Source organism: Oreochromis aureus, linkage group 23 (assembly GCF_013358895.1).
Source record: "Oreochromis aureus strain Israel breed Guangdong linkage group 23, ZZ_aureus, whole genome shotgun sequence".
Taxonomy (NCBI): Eukaryota; Metazoa; Chordata; class Actinopteri; order Cichliformes; family Cichlidae; genus Oreochromis; species Oreochromis aureus.
In genome coordinates, this window is record NC_052963.1 from 38,349,629 (window position 1) to 38,372,076 (window position 22,448).

Genomic DNA, 22,448 nt, shown 5'->3' on the forward strand with positions numbered 1-22,448 from the left:
TATAGTAAGATTTTAAAATAAAAGCAAATGTAATGATTTCTATTGCATGATGCCAGCAATGTACATTGCAGAGTAAAAATATGTAGTTATGGAGCATTATCTATATATTCTTACCCTGCAGTGTACATTGCTGGCATTCACTGCAACTATTTCCTTTACTGTGGCTAAACTGACATTTACCGCTCACTACCTGTCTGAAACCAGTTAGTCTGGATTTCTGCACTGCTGTGATGAATTGGATGCAAACACTTTGCTCTCTCAGTCACACTTTATGCAGTCAAGGCTGAAAGAACTCATACTAAAATATGCCTGAATACAGACTTTATCCACTCGACCTCAGTGGAGAGCTTGGGACCATTCACAGGCACTTTTAAAGCAGAAGTAGGAAAAATGGAAGCCAATCTTGGTAAGTTTATTGAGAAATATTGTTTATTTTTATTTTTTAAAAATTTGAATAAAAATGAATCCACATGGAGCTGCAAAATGTATTTGAGGCTTATCACAAGGCGAAACAACTTATAAAGTCTCTCCACAATGCTTTTTTGTTGTTTGCTAATTTTTCACTGCAGATTGTGAATACCAGTTAGTCAGAAGCAATGATGTGAAAGAAAGAAATCTGTCCACACATTCCTAAATTGTTGTTAAATGTATTTGTTTGGATTTGGATTCAATAACTAAAGGTCATAGACAAAATTAATGTGTTTGCAACTGAAGCATATAGTTGTAGGTTTGAGAGCCCTGTTAGGCACTAGCTAACAACAACAAAAACACCAGTCTGGGCATGTCCTTTTAGACAAGAGACATATGACTAAACCAGTTATGCCAGAATTTCCTTTTGCCAGGAAAGAAAGAAGGAAGGAACCACTTGAGTTCCAAGCAACCTTTTGACAAACATTCCTCCTTATGAGAGCTCCACTCAAGAAGCTTTGTATATGTAAACACAATTGAAAGAAAAACTTACCTAAGAAAAACAGCCCTGCAAAATTATACTTTTGGTTAACTTCTTAATCGTGTTTTGACACTGCAGCTTTCTTTGTTGCCTTCTATAGTATCGTCTGAGCTTATAGATGTGATGCCAAAAAAGATCATTTGTGTGTTGCACTGCATTGCATCATATAGCCTAAGCTTTTCAGCTGTTTCAACTGAATATTTTGTCAATAAGAGGCACTGAGGCATTCTTATCTGAATTAATAATTTCTCTTTTTGCCCTTGTAGCTTCTGATCACTTATTCATTTTGGTTCAGGGTCATTCTAAAAATGTTTCACTATTTTAGTTTTGACTTGTTATTTCCTCAGACAGAAATGAAAGGGTCAGAAATAACTCTCCCATGCACAAATTTCTTAGAACATTCCTCTTGTGTCAATCATCTAAAGCAGTGGAGACAACTGTGGTGATAACAAATGTCACACTGAATGATTCCATTCTGCTCCTCATTTTGAGGAGATAAGCCCGCCTTCTTATTTAAAGCTTCTGTGCCAATCTGGTCACAACAAGCTGCATTAACATCAATCCAAATAAGTTGTTTCAGAATCCTAATAAGAAGACAATATTTTTGTAATACTGTTATTCTTTATTTCTTTTTATCTGCAACAAACAAGTTTCAATATTTTCTTTGTTTTTCAGAGGAGACTGAGATCAGGGTCATACTCATAGGTAGTAGATGGGCTGGCAAGAGTTCATCTGGTAACACCATTCTGAGAAAGGAGAGCTTTGAGTGTGGCCGAACAAGAACAGCTCAGTCTGAAGTGAGACATGGATTGGTGGATGGCAGGAAGCTCACTGTGATTGATGCTCCCGGTTGGAGCAGCTCCCTCTCCCTTGCTGAGATCCCAGAGGGGGACAAGCAAAGGTTTAAGCTCAATGCATCCAAGTGTCCGCCTGGACCAAATGCTTTTCTCCTCGTTATTCCAATAGACTCAGCTTTCTCTGTGGAGCAGAAGACGAGTGTGAAGGAACACATGAAGCTCTTAGGTGAACGGGTTTGGCGATACACTATGGTGCTGTTCACCTGTGGGGATTACCTCGGGGAAAAGACAATAGAACAACACATTGAAAGTGAAGGACAGGCACTCAAGTGGTTAACAGAAAAGTGTTTGAACAGGTACCATGTGTTTAATAACAAGGACAAGAGTAACTTATCTCAGGTCACAAAGTTGCTGCAGAAGATCGAAGAGATGGTGTGCTACAATGGTGGCAGTTACTACAAGGTAGAAGAGCATATTTTCCAAGTCATCAAAGAAAAGCAAAAGGAGGTAGCTGAGAGGGCAGAAGAGAGAAGGAAGAAGGCCGAGGACCAAAGACAGCACATGAAAGCACTGATTCCAGGTGAGTGTGACAGAAGGAGCACTCAAACACATCCCCTGTATTATATTTTATGACATAATGGTAGCAAATCATGGTACCATATTCATTCAATCAGTGCAAACATCAAAATTAAAGGACTATTTTGCCACTTTATGAGACATACAACTTCCCAGAATCATAACTGTGCCATTCCAGGAAATGATCCACCACACAACTTCCTGTAAAAATATTTGTTAATACAACTGGATTGATGTGTGCATTAAAATAAAGACTGGATTAAACGAGGTTCACATGGTAGCACGTTGGATGGATTTTGCAAAAGTCAAACAAAATCAGGTTGTTAAAACTGCATATTAAGCATACAGACATGAAAACGATGCCAGTCTAACTTATGACTAGACTAGACATAAGCATCGGAAAATGTCAAACTATTTATTTAAGCATTATGTGCAGAGAGAACCTGGAAAAAAGTGACATTTAATACAAAGAAAGACTGAATAAATCAACATTTTACAAACAAATACATGCATCTAGAAAAAAAAATGAATAAATTATACCTCAAAAATTCTCATAAAATTTTGTGTTAAAACGACTTTACAATAACAAACATTTCCAGTTTTTAAAGTCCACTATTTTAATGTGTTGAATATGTTAATGAATTTTATTACTACATGCTTCCATTGCCCTTTGCGATTTAATGATTTTACAGGCCTGCATATGCCTTGATAATTTTATCTCAGTATAAGCTGCTGTAAGCTCCAAGCCTAACCATTCATTGTTTTGTCCGATAACAGAAGAGATGAAACATATCCCAAAACTCCAGATGATTCTTCTGGGAAGCCGAAATGTTGGGAAAACCTCTGTAGGGAACACCATCTTGGGGTACAAAGACCAGGAAGATGGAAAAAGAACAGCAAAGTCTGTTGCCCGCCGGGGTTTTGTGGCTAAAACTGAAATCATTCTTGTTGACACACCAGGCTGGTGGAAAGGCTTCCCTGTGTTCGACACTCCTGAAGCGATCAAAGATGAACTGATGCGCAGCATGTTTTTGTGCCCTCCTGGGCCCCATGTCTTCCTCCTGGTGATAGATGCAGATGCATCATTTAATGCCAAACACTTGGACGCAGTGACATCACATGTGGAGCTTCTTGGTGATGGAGTGTGGAGACACACTATTATAGTTTTTACCAGAGGAGACTGGCTGGGAACAAGCATAGAGCAGTACATCGAAGGAGAGGGGGAGGCCCTACAGTCTCTAGTTGAACAATGTGGAAATAGATATCATGTAGTTGATAATAAGAATGCAAGTGATGGTACACAAATCTCAGAGCTGCTGGAGAAAATCACTGAGACTGTGGCAGCAAATGGGTGGGGCTACTTTGTTCCAGACCAGCAGATTTTTCAGATCATCGAAGAGAGAAGAAGGAAAGTGGAAGAAGGAGCAATGCTGAGGCAAAGTCAAGTCAAGGCCACACGAGAATCCCTTGGAGGTATGCTTCACTATCACCTAGCATCAGTGTCACAAGTAAATATGTGCAGCGATGTCAGAGCTGTTTCCACACCCTCATATTAAATAAATATCAGAGATGAACAAAATACAGAAATATACTTCAAAAGAACAGCAGTACCTGTTGTTGAAAATATTAGAGGATATCAGTGACTGTAATAGATACAATGTTTCTGGTTATTCAGTAATGATAACAGTATAGTGTCTGTCACGTGTCAAATGAGTTGGCTTTAACACAATGTACAGTTAATTACATCTTACCAAATGCACAAATTCATTCCCAAAGAAAATGTGGAGCTGTATAAAATTATTTAAAAAAGAAAATATAAATGTATACTCTTACCAGTGACAGAGCATTCTCACTCAGATCATATGCAACATGATATTTTCCCATTTCACTTTGCTCTGACAGCTGTCTTCTTCTCAGTTTCCAGTAATAAGCTGCAGGAGCTGAGAATAATACTGCTTGGTCAGAAGACTGTTGGAAAGAGTGCAACAGGAAATACTCTCCTGCATAAAGAAGTCTTTGCATCTAGTCAGAATGAACAATGTCAAATGCAAGAGGGGGAGGTTGCTGGCCGACGAGTCACAGTGATTGACACCCTGGGCTGGTGGCAGGACTCCTCGTGCTGCACAGATGATATAGACAAAGAAATTGCCCGAGGTTTTTCACTGAGCCCAGTAGGAGTTCATGTTATTCTGCTGGTCATTCCTTTGGACCTGACATTCAGAGATCCTCAACGAGTCACTCTGGAGGATCACATGAACCTTTTTCATGCCACTGTATGGAAACACGCAATGGTTCTGTTCACATATGGAGACAAACTAGCAGATAAATCTTTGGAGGAGCACATTGAAAGGGAGCATAGTGCCCTGCGCTGGTTGATTGAGAAGTGTGAGAACAGGTACCATGCCATGAACAATATGAAAAAACGTGATATGAATCAGGTGACAGAGCTTTTTGAGAAGATAGAGGAAATAGTAGCAGGAAACAGTGGCAAACTCTTCTGTCCAAACATCAATGAAATCCACCTGAGAATCGAAGAGAAGTTCAAGAGGAAGCAGCTGAAACATGTGCTAAAGCGAAGACTAGAGCGAGAGTACAGGAGGAGAGAGCTGGAGCTAATGAAAGAGTTCCAGGAAACACTCCATGAGCTGCAAAATGACATTAGGGGAGGCGCGACAGGCACAAAATCCAAGTCACTGGGTGAGTATTTTGAGGAAGATAATAATTATTTTTCTATTCATACTATTTTGTAAATGATAATTTTTTTATTAACATGTTTTGATGATTATTGTTAGTTGGCAACAGGGTGAAACTCACAACCAGGTCTACTGGTCAAGGGAAGAGAGATGGCAAGGAGGAAAAAGTAGATGCAAAAATCAGCCAAAAAATTAAAAAGCTGGATGAAGATATAGAGAGATTATCACATTTTCTTGGAAACAGCAAGGAATTTTTGATCCCTGATTGTAAGCTCAATTATATTATCATTCCTAGCATTTAAAGTATCATCAAGCATAAAATAAGTCTAAATGTGTGTTTTGTTTTCAGTTAAAGGAAGCAGTCAAGCACCTTCTATTCCTGAGTCTTTCTTAGAGCGCAAACAATCAACCGGCAACTTTGAGAGAGTTCTGGGTTGGTTATCGAATCTTCATATCGGCACAAATGTGGAGAACCAGCTGACTCTCAACTTCTCTCAAACATCAGGCTACAGATCTATGGTGTCATCAGACATCTTTGACTTTGACCGAGAAGTTGAAGTTCCAGAGTGAACAAATTAAAAGATTACTGCATTCTGTAGTGAATTTAAAACTGTAGAGAAAAAGAGTCCAACAATACTGTGAATTTATGGGGTAGCAGTCCCCTCATGTTGGAGAATTGGCTCAGGTAGCTTAATTTGAGAAATAAGCGACCATTGCTTGTCCCAGCCTCATTAGCACTGTTTGCTTTTGAGCAAAGAAGGAACAGTGACTATGGGAAATGTGATCGACTGCTCACCCACTGAGCTAAACCGGTGCCCAGGGGGCACACCTCATGAATATGATATATATCACAAACTCAGTCTACATCCTTGAGTAAGGTGTTCCAGAACCTGGAACCTCTCTTTATTTCTCTTTATTTCCCTTCACTGACCACGGTCCTGTCCATTAGGATTGTAATAACTCAAAATGAAAAGAAAAATAAATAAATAAATAATAATAAAGGTTCAAGAAAATATGACAATAAAGTGGACAGTATAGCAAAAGCTGTAATTTTCTACTTGGGAAAATAAATCTGTTGGGCATTTTTCTTGGCCTTCAGGCAATAATTCTAATTGCAGTGCCGGTAAGGACATAAAAAAAGAAAAAAAAATCGTCAATTAAACTGGAATTTATGGACAAAGTGAAAGAAACTGTCGGACCGAGGCATCAAAGAAAAGATATCATAAAAAGAAGTTGAGAATGCCAAGTGGAACTTTAAGGATGACAGGCTTACAACATCAGCATCATCCACCCCAGGTAGCACCCCTTCCGTTACCCCTAACGTCACCCCCCTGCGTTAGTGCCTACTCTTCATTGCAGGAACTGGTTTCATCTACATCGTGCACCTTTCTTTGCTGCACCTGAGACCCACAGTCCCAACCCAAGCACAGACATGGGAGGAAATGAGGAAGGAAGAGAAAGGTGGCGTTTCTTCGGAATCTGGTCTGTGGTACAGAAGTACCCCGCCAACCCTGGCTCTGTCAACCAACCCAGGGTGGATGACCCTGCAAAATTTATACTACCCAAGATTGAAATCTCAGACACTGAAGGCAAGTGGCAAACTTCATGGCCACATAAACTCAAACCTTGGGACATGAATGTTTTGACACCATTGGGCTTCTGAAAACAGACCAGCTATGTAGCTTTGTATTTTTCCGCTTCCACATTTTCAATGGGTTTTTTTGTCCTCTGGTTCCACATTTGCCTCGCTTTCTACCTCTGTTCCCTCCACCTCCATGCAATTTAAATCAAGCTGCGGGATGAGGGGTATGAGGACCTACAGTACCTATAGCATTAGCTCACTAGCACCAGACTGCACTGCTACTCCTCCCCATGTCACAAATGCATTAACTTCATTTGTAACCCTAACATCACGCATGCATCACCTAGATGTCCCCGTTCCATTTTCAGCGATGACTTCAGATTAAAGTTGAAATATCTTGCCAGCTTTTTGCAAAAGTTGTTTACTTTAAGATTGCTGGGGATGCTGAAGTGGCAAGATGTTTCAGTCTATATCTCAAGTTCCTGTCTTTTTAGGTTTAAAATTATGTAGTGCTTTTCTCCATCAGCATGCAGAGTATCGCGATATATGTCTGATATTGTGCCCAAGCCTGCAATGGGTTTGCTTTTGGCAGCAAATTTGAGCTTTTTTTTTTTCATTATGTAAAAGAACATCTGTGGCTATGTGCCTGCTGACCTGAAGTGATTTCTTTTTTTATGTTCTGCTTTAAATCAAGGTTTCTAAATTGTAATTAGTACAGTTTGTTGGGTTTGCAACTTTTTTCTTTCTTTTTTTATGTGACACTGAAGTGCCCATTGTCAATTTTTTTTTTTAACTTTTTTGCTGCTGATTTCCTGCTGTTTTGTTTGGGAAAACTGATGAATTCTGCTAAGTAAATGCACAAGGGAGCTTTCCCACTTTCATCTGTAAATAAATCTCATTATAACAAGTGAAAATAAACCAACCAAACAAACAAAACATTAAAATGGCTCCAAATAATATAATAAAAAGAATAAAAATGGTCCAGAAATTGACACTTGAGGTAAATAAAATAAAGTAATAACGATGGAGATAAAACATTTTTATTCTCAACAATAAAACTTTACCACCTGATGTAAACAGGTGAAAGATGAGAGTCACGAGGGCCTACCTGTCAAAGATGATGATAAAAAAAATAATTTCTGGTATTACATTTAATAGACAAGCAAGAGGATGCGTTGAAACATTATAACATTTTTACCTAGAAAATGCCAGGATGCAGGCAGGGATTATTGGGATTTGTTAGCTGGGGGAAGCCCTTTAATAGGGTGGAGCAGAGTGAGGAAAGAATCATTTAGAAATAAGTCATATAATCCTTTGCCTTGTATTGTACGTATGTATTTCTATGTGTTCAGGGTATGATCAGCTGACTAGCTGCTGCTGCTCTTTGTAGATTTAGTCATCATTTAGTCTCCAACAAGATAAGGAGATGTTACATGAGTGATTATGGCTGATTTCCAATCCTTATATGTATAAAGCTGCTTTAAAGGGTATCACTGAAAGGCAGATTAATTTAAAATGACTACTCTCGAGCTAACTTAACAGTGGAGATGAACACTGCAGCGTGCTCTGCGCCACTCCTGCATCATTGTAACCTGTACCACAACACTTATAACTAACCAGTTAAGTCTAAGCTAAACTGCCTAGTTTGCCTGATTGCCTAGGATTGTCATACAACACACATAATTACATGAATTTAGGAATCAAAGTCTGTGTACAAAACTAACACAAACTAGGGCATTACATGTTAACTTTAATCAAATATAATCTTCCTGCCAATTTCCTATTTTCCTTGCTGCGGGTCCTTGTTTGTGCTACTGTTGCTTTGTTAAAAAAAATTACATTTAAAAAAAGTTATTTGTTGAGAAGCCCCCCTTACCCTTCAAAATAACCTTGTTTTCCTCTCCTGTCCTCTTTTTGCTGCTCCATCTCTGAGTGAGGATATTACACAGAGCTATACCTTTAGCTTGACTTATAGACGCTGACAATGATTGTAACTTCTATGACATATGCAGCATGAAAACATGACAGAGATGAGAAAGAAAGAGGGATATATGGAGGTTGTAAGCAGCTGTGGGATGACACTTTCTGGACGGAACATCTGGTTTGACGGGCTGAGGCGCCAGGCCTGTTATTTAAATATAGACATGTATGGTATTTACAGAAACATGAGAATCTCAGCTTAAAACTCATTAAACCATTTACATGTCCACCAGATACAGCTAAAACAATATAGAATGAAAGAGCAGGTTAACAGATTCTACAAAAAGATGTAAACAAAGATCAGATTCCAGCATATACACAGACAGACACTGTCTCTGATGAAAGGATAGATCTCACAGATTTTAAAATTAGACGTGTCAACCAGCCTTATTCGCTTGTTTACTCACAGACGCATTACGGAACACTGTGTACAGTGTGGCCGTCCGCTTTTCTATCATTACAAAAAAATATATAAACTGTAACAACTTTAAACAGACACTTAATCAAAACATAATAAAACCCCTTTCCGTTCCTGTTGGATGTGCAGATGGTTTGTGTGTGAAAAAGCTCAGAGCTGCTCTCCTATCCATAATGCAACAGAGACCCAGAGGCATTGTAGTGACCTTTCACTGTTGAAGAGACTACCCTGTCACTCCAATTGTGCTCACTCCAGTGGCAGCAATGCTCCTATGCAAGGTGCTCGCCCATTGCCTGCTGATGGAAACAGTGGGTTTCAGTGCCATTCCCTAGTACACTTCAAAGCAAATTTATCTGTCACACCCTGCAGTTAGTTCATGAGCAGGGTTTAAAATTAATGATCAGGAATAGCTTTCTGTTACTTTCATTTTGTAGTCTGTTAAATCTGACACTACAGTTGGTTACAACATGCTGTCATGCAGATTTTTTTTTATGAGCTGCACCCTGGCTGAAGACTTTGGTTCGACACATCTTTAGCCAGTGAACTAACACTAAATCATGCTCTCTGAAACTTGAATAACCAAAATTTACAAGTTTTAGTCAATATGACATGACACTGAGCAAGTGAGCCTATAAACTGCAACAGCTTACTGTTGGAAATTTTATCAGAATACAGTGAAAAATAAGAAAAAAGGATATTTTTCTCAAATCATTGCATTAAATTGTCATAATACCCCATCAGCTCTATTCTAAGTGTGCCCCATGCTACCACCCTGAAAGCCTCTGCTGACATATGTAATCAGTTCCTTTCTTTCTTTGTAAACAAGGTTGAGTGTATCAGGTCAGCAATAGTACTTCCTGCATATGACCCACACCGTAAAAAAAAAAAAATCCTAAAAAATCAGTAATATTCCGGCAGCTGGGGCGCCAAAATAATGCCATAAAGTAACAGAAAATAACTTTCTCATGAAAATACAGTTTGTTGCCCTAATTTTACATGGGATTTTGCCTTTTTCAAGTGCTTTGAAACATTAAATTAGGAACATTTTAATGTGATTAAACAATGAAATTACCTATAAACAAGGTCAATGAATGTGGCAATATGAATCATAATATTTAAATGTACAGAAATATACAGTTAACAGTTAGTTTAAATAATAATGGATTGCATTCATATAGCGCTTTTTGAGACCCTCAAAGCGCTGTACAATTCCACTTAATAATTCCCCTCTGGCCATCACCAGTAGGTGGTAGGTGAAGTGTCTTGTCCAAGGACACAACGACCGATAGTGTCCGAGCCGAGGCTCGAACCGGCAACCTTCTGATTACAAGGCGAACTGCCAACTCTTGAGCCACGATCGCCCTAAATAACAATAATAATAATAATTATTATTCGATGTAAAAAACGTTTATAAGAATCATTTTATATATTTTTCCATAGTATTACATTTGAATTTAACAGTTCAATCTTTCAAATAACGGACAAATATTTGTGAAATTATGATACATTTGTGAATGTATTTTAACAATCTAAATATGCATATGCACAGACAAATATATTTAAAAAACAAGAAAATTTTGTTTTATTACATTTACAGTGATTTTATGTTAATTTACATTTGAAATGTAAAATCACAGTCTATTTATGTACATTTAATGATATTCTAGAAGAACAGTACAAAACTGTAAAATACACAGTAAAATACTTTTATATTACAATTTTTTTTTTTACAGTGTTTATTCCCCACTCAGCTGTTTTTGAGCCTGTTTCAATTACAGTTGAATGAATGAAACCCTCTGGTTCTCCAGCGGATGTTATCCTTACAAGCCTCATTAAAGAGGTTTTTCCCTCGATTGGAACCTCAGTCCTTGCAATTTTAAATAGCAGTATTACGTCCGGTGTGGTTCATGATGGTTTTAAACATGCAATTATAAATCCTTTGTAAAAAAAAAAAAAACCCTGGCCTCGACCCCTCAGTTTGCTCAAATTTTAGACCGATCTCAAAACTCCCAGTCCTTTCAAAGTTATTGGAAAAAATAGTTTTTACCCAATTCAGTACATTTTTGGATACCAATGACATTATGGAGGTTTTTCAGTCTGGCTTTAAACATTTACATTCCACAGAAACAGCACTTTTACGGGTTTTCAATGTCAAAGTTATAGCAAATGATTCTGGAAGCTCTGTGATTCTTGTGCTTAAAGGTGCAGCACTGGATTGGCTTTGTTCCTGTTTGAGTGACAGAATGTTCAGTGTTAACATTGAAAATGTTTTGTCCACCTCAGCCCCCCTTTCTTGTGGGGTTCCTCAGGGTCAATCCTTGGTCATCTTCTTTTTTTTGTACTTGCTCCCTTTGGGCTCTATTCTTAGAAAACATGGGATATCCTTTCACTGCTATGCAGACAACTGCCAAATTTACCTGCCTTTAGCACCTAATAATCCAGGCCCCATTCAACTCGTTTTAAACTGCCTTGAAGATGTCAAGGCTTGGATGGCTCTGAACCTTTTGAACTTCAATGAGAGGTCAGAGGTAATTATATTCAGTCCTAATAATACCTTACGCAACCCACTTATTAATTATGGTTGGCTTGGGTCATACATCAAACAGCATGTCACAAGTCTGGGAGTCATTATGGAAACGGATTTTAAATTTAATAAACAAATCAGTTCTGTGTTGCAAAAAAGCTTTTTCCAGTTAAGGAAAATAGCAAAATCTTAAGCCAGTTTTGTCACGGTATGACTTAGAGAAAATAATACATGCCTTTATCTCAACTCGGCTTGACTATTGCAATGCACATTATGCTGGAGTCAGCCAAGCATCCCTCTCACGTCTTCAGCTTGTTCAAAATGCTGCTGCTCGTCTCTTAACTGGTACACACAGCATGAATATATCTAACCTATCCTGTCCTGTATTCATTGGCTTCCTGTTAATCACAGAATTAATTTCAAAGTCCTAACGTTGGCCTATAAATGCCTAAATGGTCTTGCTCCTCCATACCTTCCTGATGAACTTCAGCCTTATATTTCCTCGCGGGCCCTTAGATCAGCCAACCAGCTGCTTTTGGTTGTCTCAAAAATGAGGCTGAAACTTAGAGGAGAATGAGCTTTTTCAATTGTGGCACCCAAACTCTAGAATATACTGCCTTTAAATATTAGACAGGCATCTTCACTTCCTGTTTTTAAGTTCTTTTGAAAACACATCTTTTTTCAATAGCGTTTGGACATGTGAGTTGATATGCTCTTTTTATTCTCTTTGTTTTATTTTATGTGAGTGTTTTAATGTGAGAGGTTTTATCTTTTGTTTTATCTCTTGTTTTGTTTTTGTGCAGCACTTTGGGCAAACTTTCTGTTTGTTTTTTAAATGTGCTATATAAATACATTGGATTTGGAGTTTACAGAGGTCAAGTCCTAGAGATATTTTCCCACAGTCTCCTACAGAGCCTTCTCTTTTTGCAGTTAGAAGTGGTGGTTATAAAGTTTCAAAGACCTCATCAAATATCTGCAAACACACAAAAGTACAGATTTCCAGGCAGAAGTAATAATGGAAGAGATGATATTATTTTTAAAGGTACTTAATCCTCAGTTAGTGACCTTTGATAAAGTACAGACTTAGTTATTTCATATTGAGACGTGTCTCTGACAACAAATTAAAGGATAATTTCATGTTATTCAAAGGTTATACGGGACAGTAAATACAGGTTAAACTAGGTAATGTGCAGTGTTGGGGTAGATGTTTATAGTGATGGATGCTGGACTAGTGCAGGGCAATTCCAGTTTAGGTTCTGTTTAGCAGAACAGACATGATATGTGAGAGAAATGTGAGGTTTCTTTTATGTGATGTGGAGTATTGAAATATAATGTAATAAACAATAATGAATATTTAGTTAGATAATGCTTCAAAATAACTACCAGACATGAGTGCTGCTGAAAGCAGCCATAAGGACTCATGTACTGTAACATCTGGTTATATACAGTATATAGCTGGATGAATTGACAAAGTGTTGACCTTAGAGCCAGCGCAATCTGGAGCTCACAATAAAATTAATTATGTGGCTTATTTCTGGTGAGTCATTTTCTTATACTATACCACTACAATGAACTTAGGATTCCCCCACCTGTCCAGAGCTGAGCAGCTCCTGCAGGTGTAATGTGTAGGTGGCTCAGTACTTTTGTTCATATAGTGTAGACCTGGGCTATCGAAATTATGATTATTTTTTTTATTATTTTCGTAATTAATTAATAATTTGGTTTGCAAACATTTAGAAAATAGTGATAATTTCTGTCACAAGTACTAACTCCCCTGTGTTTTTATATGCTGTTAGGTAATTTAAATTTATAACAATCATTATGCATTAGTGGTGCTGGATAAGTTTCACATGAAGACATTTTAACTCATTGCGTACTAAAACACTTCAGACATCTTTGTACCTCCCTAAAACTATCTTGGGTTAAAGTTTCTGCTGTTTGCCATTTCCTCCACTAGAGAGCCACAAAGCACAGCAGGTGTGAGAAATTCTTCTTCTTTGTGCTTTTACGGCAGTTCACATCTTTTACATTTGCATTACTGCCTCCTTCTGTTTTTAATAGTTAACGATTATTAATCGTTTTTGCAGATGTCCAAATTAGTTTACAGTTTCTGGAAATAGTTCATTTTCATCCCTCTACTAAGTTAACAGATGAAGTATATTTTTATCCCTGCTCCCTTTGACCCATTTATGCTTTCCTCTAACAATAACTGTTATTGCATCTTCATGTCTTTTGCATTACATAAGAATATGAACTGTTTCTTTTTCATGAAATTAATGCAATATCCAGTGAGATGTTTAAGTAAGTGCCACCAACCCCCCGACTTATCTCCCCTGCTTTATAACAGAAATGTTTGCATTTCTGTTGCCTGTGTTTCAGAATCTCTCTCAACACTACTGGTTCTCCATGTGTTATTTTTATGGATAAACACTCTGCCTTCTCACTGAATTAAATTCTTGAGTTTGCTGGTACATGACTACTGCGTTTTCCCTTGATTAAACAATACTGAACAATATTTCATAAACCTAAATCCTTGTGGTGTCTGGCTGTCTTTTCTTTTCTGTTTTGTAACCTGCTCATTCTAATACTAGCAAAAACCCTCGAATATGACTCCAAAACAATGCATAATTATACTATCTGACACTTTTCTTCTGAAGCCACTTTGATGATGGGGAATCATTACTGCTGCTCCTGTTAAATCTGTGTGATTTTTTTTTAACCCAACTGTAAAACACTGGTCCTGTGGCCATTTACTATGTTGTTTATCTCAAAATGTAAACAAAACATTTTAAAAATGGTTGTTAATTTCTCTGTGTGAAACCTGACAAGGTGTTACATCATCATATATCAAGATAAGGTGTACTACATTAATTTGAAAAAACTAAAAAAATAAATATATAGCTTATCACTGATTTTCACTTGGTTATTCAAATTAAATCAAATGATGAGTATTGTTGTTATAGTATTGTTATCCTACTTTTATTTTCTTTTGGGCTGAAAAAGAATATATAAATGACTTTTTTTTAAGATAAGATAAGATAAGATAACCTTTATTAGTCCCACACGTGGGAAATTTGTTTTGTCACAGCAGGAAGTGGACAGTGCAAAAGTTATATAGCAAAATTAGAATACAATAAGAATAGAATAGAATAGAAATAAGAATACTGTACACAACTGTAAAGAATAGAATAAAATAAAATAAAATACTATATACGGTAGAATAAATAGAATAAAATATACAATGGGATAAAAATAGAATACAAATACTTTATACAACTGAGTAAAAATACAACTTTGTCAGAAAAGATTATTGCACTTAGTGTTATTGCACATGTGTGGATGTGTGTGTTAGATCAGTTGAAGTCTTTGTTGTGGAGTCTGACAGCAGTGGGGAGGAAAGACCTGCGAAGTCTCTCCGTCCCACACCGTGGGTGCCGCAGCCTGCCACTGAAGGAGCTGCTCAGTGCTGTCACAGTCTCATGCATGGGGTGGGAGATGTTGTCCATCAGGGATGACAGCTTAGCCACCATTCTCCTGTCACTCACCACCTCCACTGGGTCCAGGGGGCATCCTAGAACAGAGCTGGCCCTTCGGATCAGCCTGTTCAGTCTCTTCCTGTCCCCAGCAGAGATGCTGCCACCCCAGCAGACCACACCGTAAAAGATGGCTGAGGCCACCACAGAGTCATAGAAGGTCTTCAGGAGTGGGCCCTCTACTCCAAACGACCTGAGTCTCCGCAGCAGGTACAGCCTGCTCTGCCCTTTCCTGTAGAGGGCGTCTGAATTATGAGTCCAGTCCAGTTTGTTGTTCAGATGAACACCAAGGTACCTGTAGCTGTCCACAGCCTTAATGTCCATACCTTGGATGTTCAGTGGTTGCAGTGGAGGATGTTTGTGCCTGCGGAAGTCTACCACCAGCTCCTTGGTTTTACTGGCATTTATCTGGAGGTAGTTCAGCTGGCACCAGTCCACAAAGTCTTGAGTCAGTCCTCTGTACTCCTTGTCGTCCCCATCAGTGATGAGGCCGACTATTGCAGAGTCATCAGAGAACTTCTGCAGGAAGCACTGGGTGGAGTTGTGGGAGAAGTCTGCAGTGTAGATGGTGAAGAGGAACGGAGCCAGTTTTTCATTGTAAAACAAATGCTTCACTTCCTAAAAATGTCCTAAAAGCATATAATGACAGCGAGAACTTTATTTAAATTTACTTCTACTGGAACTCTCATGCTACAGGAGTATCATGTGCAAGGACTCAGCAGACTGATACTGACAACCAAAAACCTTATACAAAATCACTGTAATCTAAATTATTCATGCTGTAAGTCTGCCAAGTCACAGGTGAAAGTATCTCATGGATTTAAGAAGACATTGTGTTCTCAGTTATTTCTTTGGTTCAAAGAAGCGGCTGGGATGTTTGAGACCTTGAACTCATCTGAGCTGACAGACACAATGTTACTTTGCTTGTGTTTGCTGTTGTTATGTGCTATGAGATTAATGTTTTGTTCATCAATTTAACTCACATCAATCATTTTATTTTTAGTAGCATAAATAAAATGATTTCAACAAAATAGACTGGAACCCAAGTGTTGCACAGCAAGTAAAATCATTAAGGCAAATATGACTTTTTTCTACTAAAGTTTATAAATAATCATCTTAACCGTTATAAATAGGAAAGTAAAACTTTTGAAAGCAATTACCTAAAGCATAACTTGTATTATTTACAGTAGCTGGTGTGTTGGTTTCTTCATTTTAAGTCTGCACTGATATCATGATTAAGTTCTCAAGTTACTGTATCTATAAAACCAGTTAGACTGCACTGTTACACCAATCTATTTGCTGGGTTTGCTTCACTTTATACAGTCTGTGTGAACTGGCAGTAGAATATGCCTGAATACCTTTTTTCCTCAAATATTTTATCTGGAGATAGAGTTTGTCAACTCTGACTTCTCCTGAAAGCTCGGGGACGTTGAAGAGAGATATAAACAAAGAAGCAGACAAAAAAAAAACAATGTTGGGAAGTAAATCAAGCTCATGACAAGTTAGCTTTCATAGCTTAAAGCTTGATAAGTTCATGCGTAAAATACTGATATGTTATATTAACCCATAAGAGTGTGTAAAGGGGCGGTGAAACCTGTGTTACTGTGGGTTCTTATGGGTTAATATTTTTTTAAAATCTTAAATATAATAAATCATTGATATAATTAAGATTACACTGTTTATTGCTCAGTGTCAGTGCAACTTGAACTTGATGGATTTGGGGATAAAATCAAGTTGTTCTACACACGTGTTTAAAAAAAAATAGAAAGCCACCCAAATCCAAAAGAAAACTGTCAGTCACAGCATTTTTGTGAAATAATATTAGCATTTATGGAACAGGGAACATAAATGTCATAAACACAATAAAACCAGTTAAACCTGACTTATGTTTGGCCAGAAGGGCAACATGAAGTTGTGGAAGGCAGGAAGCTCACTGTGATTGATATTCCTGGATGAAGGAGCTGTGTTTCCCTCTCTAAGATCGCAGAGGGGGACAATCAAAGGTTTAAACCACCTGGACCAAATACTTTTCTCCTCGTTATTCCAATAGACTCAGCTTTCTCTGTGGCGCAAAAGATGAGTGTGGGGGAGCACATGAAGCTCTTAGGTGAACGGGTTTGGCGGTACACTATGGTGCTGTTCACCTGTGGGGATTACCTCGGGGAAAAGACAATAGAACAACACATCAAAAGCGAGGGAGAGGCACTCAAGTGGTTAATAGAAAAGTGTTTGAACAGGTACCATGTGTTTAATAACAAGGACAAGAGTAACTTATCTCAGGTCACAAAGTTGCTGCAGAAGATTGAAGAGATGGTGTGCTACAATGGTGGCAGTTACTACAAGGTAGAACAGCATGTTTTCCGGGTCATCAAAGAAAAGCAAAAGGAGGTAGCTGAGAGGGCAGAAGAGAGAAGGAAGAAGGCCAAGGACCAAAGACATGACATGAAAGCACTCATTCCAGGTGAGTGTGACAGAAGGTGCACTCAAGCAAAAGCTTCCTGTGTTGCATGCTCCTGCATCCTTGTGCAGATTACTGCATAGGCAGTGCAGTACATAGTTTCAATTCAGGAAAATATCCACCACATGAAAGTCTTGTAAAATGACAAACTTTTTTTTTTTTTTAAGTACAAGTGGAGAGATGTCATGGGGAGTACTTTGTAAATGTTAAAAACTTTTAGTCATTATGTAACATTTATTTTAGAAAGCACAGAAAATGAAAAACTTATCTATAAAAATGTCAGGTTAAATAATATCTTGGCAAGCCAAAAAAATATGAATAAAAAAAGTGATTTTTCTCTTCTTAATGTCTTTATAGATGTCAGTATGGTGTATTGCAATTGTCCACTAAAATATATAGGAATTATAGGAATTTAATCATTGTACCTGAATTTAATAACTTACATGATCTGTGAGCTCCAAGCCTAATTACTGTTTTGTCCGATAACAGAAGAGATGAAACATATCCCAAAACTGCTCCTGCAGATGATTCTTCTGGGAAGCCGAAATGTTGGGAAAACCTCTGTAGGGAACACCATCTTGGGGTACAAAGACCAGGAAGATGGAAAAAGAACAGCAAAGTCTGTTGCCCGCCAGGGTTTTGTGGATAAAAGTGAAATCATTCTTGTTGACACACCAGGCTGGTGGAAAGGCTTCCCTGTGTTCGACACTCCTGAAGCGATCAAAGATGAACTGATGCGCAGCATGTTTTTGTGCCCTCCTGGGCCCCATGTCTTCCTCCTGGTGATAGATGCAGATGCATCATTTAATGCCAAACACTTAAACGCAGTGACATCACATGTGGAGCTTCTTGGTGATGGAGTGTGGAGACACACTATTATAGTTTTTACCAGAGGAGACTGGCTGGGAACAAACAGCATAGAGCAGTACATCGAAGGAGAGGGGGAGGCCCTACAGTCTCTAGTTGAACAATGTGGAAATAGATATCATGTAGTTGATAATAAGAATGCAAGTGATGGTACACAAATCTCAGAGCTGCTGGAGAAAATCACTGAGACTGTGGCAGCAAATGGGTGGGGCTACTTTGTTCCAGACCAGCAGATTTTTCGGACCATCGAAGAGAGAAGAAGGAATGTGGAAGAAGGAGCAATGCTGAGGCAAAGTCAAGTCAAGGCCACACGAGAATCCCTTGGAGGTATGCTTCACTATCACCTAGCATCAGTGTCACAAGTAAATACGTGCCGGAATGTCAGAGCTGTTTCCACACCCTCATATTAAATAAATATCAGAGATGAACAAAATACAGAAATATACTTCAAAAGAACAGCAGTACCTGTTGTTGAAAATATTAGAGGATATCAGTGACTGTAATAGATACAATGTTTCTGGTTATTCAGTAATGATAACAGTATAATTGTCTGTCGCATGTCAAATAACTTGGCTTTAACACAATGTCCAGGTAACTGCATCTTACCAAACTCAGAAATGACAAACCCCCACCCCTCAAAAATGGACAATTTAGACAGAAGTGTATAATCTTACCAGTGACAGAGCATTCTCACTCAGATCATATGCAACATGACATTTTCCCATTTCACTTTGCTCTGACAGCTGTCTTCTTCTCAGTTTCCAGTAATAAGCTGCAGGAACTGAGAATAATACTGCTTGGTCAGAATACTTTTGGAAAGAGTGCAACAGGAAATACTCTCCTGCATAAAGACGTCTTTGCATCTAGTCAGAATGAACAATGTCAAGTGCAAGAGGAAGAGGTCTCGGGCTGACGAGTCACAATGATTGTTGAGATAGACAACGAAATTCTTCACTGAGCCCATTAGGAGTTCATGTTACTCTGCTAGTCATTCCTTTCAGAGATGACAGCCACCTGAGAAATGAGGAGAAGTTGAAGATTAAGCAGTCGAGACAGGAGGAGAGAGCTGGAGCTGATGATGGGGTTCAAGGAAACACTCCTTGAGCTGCAAAATGACATCAAGGAATGTGTGAGAAGCATGAAATACAAGTCACTGAGTGAGTATTAAAATGCAAGAATAACAAATCAGGGGTTACTAACTGAAGAATGTCAGTTGGAGTGAGGCTGTGGGTGGGTGTAGAGTGAAGAGATAACTGTTTTGGTAAACTGGCTCTACCATTGGGTAGTAGTGCTACGCTGTAGGTCAGAGTGGGATAATTATTAGGGAATGGAGAACTGGTTCTCTACTAGTAGTTCAATGCTGACCCAAGCCCAGCACCTAGACCCTGAAAGCAGTGATGTGCATCCAGGCTTTAGGGATTTTTTTTGGGCGTGTGTTACTGTAGCCTATAGGTTTATATTGTTACCTGGTAATCATGAGACAATGTGTTTCAGGTCATTTTACAGAGAAACGTAAGAGTAATGTTAAACAAATTGCTTTCTCCTGGGAGTAATTCAGCAATGTACTGCATTACTTAAGAAAAGTGTTTTGTGTAATACATTACTTTTTTGATTAATGACCCTAACTCTCGTCACAACAAAGAGGAGAAATACACCCAGCATGAGCATAATGAATGAATTAATTTGGACGAATGTATATTTGATTTTTGTGTTGTATGTTATTTTTATATTGTTTTAATCATATGCTTTGATTAGCACTGTCACATGACCAAACTCACAACCAGGGCCAGGGCAAGAAGAAGATAAATGAAAAAGACGTAAAAATAGATGCAAAAATCAGCCAAGAAAGCTGGGTAAGGACATATTGATATCCAGGGATTTTCTTCGGAAAAGCATGGAGCTTTTCCCTGACTGCAAGTACAAATTATTTCATCAGCTTTCACAAAACTGCCACGTATAAACAAAATTAAAATGTGTTTGTGTTTTAGTGAAAGGAGACAGCTCAGCATCATCTGCCATCAACTTTGACAAAGTTCTTAGCTGGTTGTCTACAGTTCAGATCGACACAGACGAGGAGAAACAGCTGACTCACATGTCAGGATACAGATGTATGCTGTCACCTGACAGCTATGAGTTTGACTGAGACATTGAAATTCCTGTGTAAAAAGATTTGAAAGACTACACATTACTGCATCTAGAAGGGAATTGTAAATTGTGTAAAACAAAAGGATAAGTTACCACTGTGGGGGGCTAGGAGTTAGATTTAAAGGGTCAACATAATACCAAATACATTTTAAAGTTAGGGGAAGTTTGATGACGTTAGAGAACTGAGAGTTAAACAGTTGCCAATTCCATGTCTACATGCCTTAAAGCCTACGTGCTTAGGCTAGAGTGAGATCTTGAAATAGCAGAGGGAGCTCAAAGTGTGCTAAATTTTGTCCAGGTTGGAAATCACCTCCACAGTGCTTCTGGCCAGTTGTTCTATGCAAGTGCAAATGTTGGGTTAAGCATTATTAGATGTAATGGTGTACACATTTCAGCACTATAAGAGCCAAATCTGCACTTTTATTAAAGGCCAGTTCCCTTTGTAGGAGTATTGTGGAAGGTATTTGTGTTTTCTTATATGTATTCTACTTCTGAATGCTGCACATTTAATTTATGTTAACATTCTTTATGGGGATGGAGAATTGGTAATAACTCAGGGTAATCAGAGCCTAATCATTTCAGTTCAGTTAAATAAATCATTTCAGGTATTACACCTGATAAATAAAAGGACCTTCATGGAAACACTATATCAAATTTATTGTCTCTTTTCCCAAGGAGCCACATTGTGAAGATGGTACAAAAGATACTATTAATCCTCACAGATAGAGATCTTTTTCTGAGATGCATGTTAAAAACTTTTTACCTTATCATATTCAACAGTAGTATTAATAAACATTTAGAGAGAGGCATACCATTTGTCTTGTCAAGCATATGTTTCATTTTTATTTATTTATTAACTCCATGCGTTGTGTTAGATGTCATGATTCAGTTTAGTAGTGATTTTAAGGAGTAGCTGTTTTATAAAATATTTATATTTTAAAAATGACACCAATAAATCTTATAATTCTGTATTAAGGTAAATAATACAATTGTCTTCATTAATTATTATTAATTGAAAAACTGCGCCAATTCTCGATATTATATTTATGATCATTTCAGCATTTTATGGGATTTTTATTCTATTTCCTATAAAAAGTAATTTCAATTGAAGGTAAAACAATCTGGAAAGTTTCTCCCTGGATTTAGACAGAGCTGAGATTAAAATGTATATATATCTTGGTGTATCTTCTTCTCCTATCCTTATGAAAAGTAATATAAGATCATCACTTCACTTCCAGAATGCATGCTGGGATTTCTCACAATGAAAATAAAAAGGTTGTACAAAGTTGTACAAAATGATGATTTTCCTTTTTCTATTTCTTGTGTTTAAAACGGTACAGATCTGTTTGTTTTGACGGATTTCTTTTTATACGTCTTACAAAATGATAATTAAAAATACAATTTTACATAATCTCCTCTGGGAATAATAAAGTTTTCTGATCCTGAAAGCTTATTTAATTCACCGCATTCCACAAAAAACTATCTTGACAGTTAAGTGTGACATGAGAAGCTGTCTGAGTCTCTCCTTATGATAACAAATCAATTTTCCACTCAAGTTGCTATCTCTCTGAAGAATGTCTGTCCTAACTTAAAAGGACACATCAAGTCTGTGGCCCTGAAACTATCTTAAGATGTCAGTAATTTTTTCCCTTAAAAATCAATACATGCTATATAGTTTGCTTTATAGTGCAGCCCATGTACAATTTGGAACAACTTTAAAGAGACACTTTGAGTATATAGAGCTTGTTTCTGGCATTACATTTTAAAAAGGTCATATTCAGGGTTGGTTTCTTATAAATAATGCAAGAGGTATTGCATTGACCTTTCTATCTGAAGAGCCTCTCTGCAAGCCAGTATCAAGAGACATTTTCTGGTAAGTTTAAAAAATGTAAATTTTCTAGTCCTCAAATAAAATGCTCTGCACTT

The 22,448-nt window shown here is 37.8% G+C and overlaps 1 protein-coding gene across 1 annotated transcript; it reads left to right on the forward strand.

Annotated features, from left to right (window-relative positions):
- Positions 1 to 284: 284 nt before the first annotated feature.
- On the forward strand, positions 285 to 7,570 carry LOC116331174 (GTPase IMAP family member 8-like). The gene is made up of 6 exons (XM_031753776.2): positions 285 to 406; positions 1,625 to 2,326; positions 3,100 to 3,795; positions 4,240 to 5,019; positions 5,115 to 5,282; positions 5,365 to 7,570. The coding sequence occupies exons 1-6, from the start codon at positions 391 to 393 to the stop codon at positions 5,583 to 5,585; spliced, it is 2,583 nt and encodes an 860-aa protein (XP_031609636.2). The 5' UTR covers positions 285 to 390; the 3' UTR covers positions 5,586 to 7,570.
- The last annotated feature ends 14,878 nt before the right edge of the window (positions 7,571 to 22,448 follow it).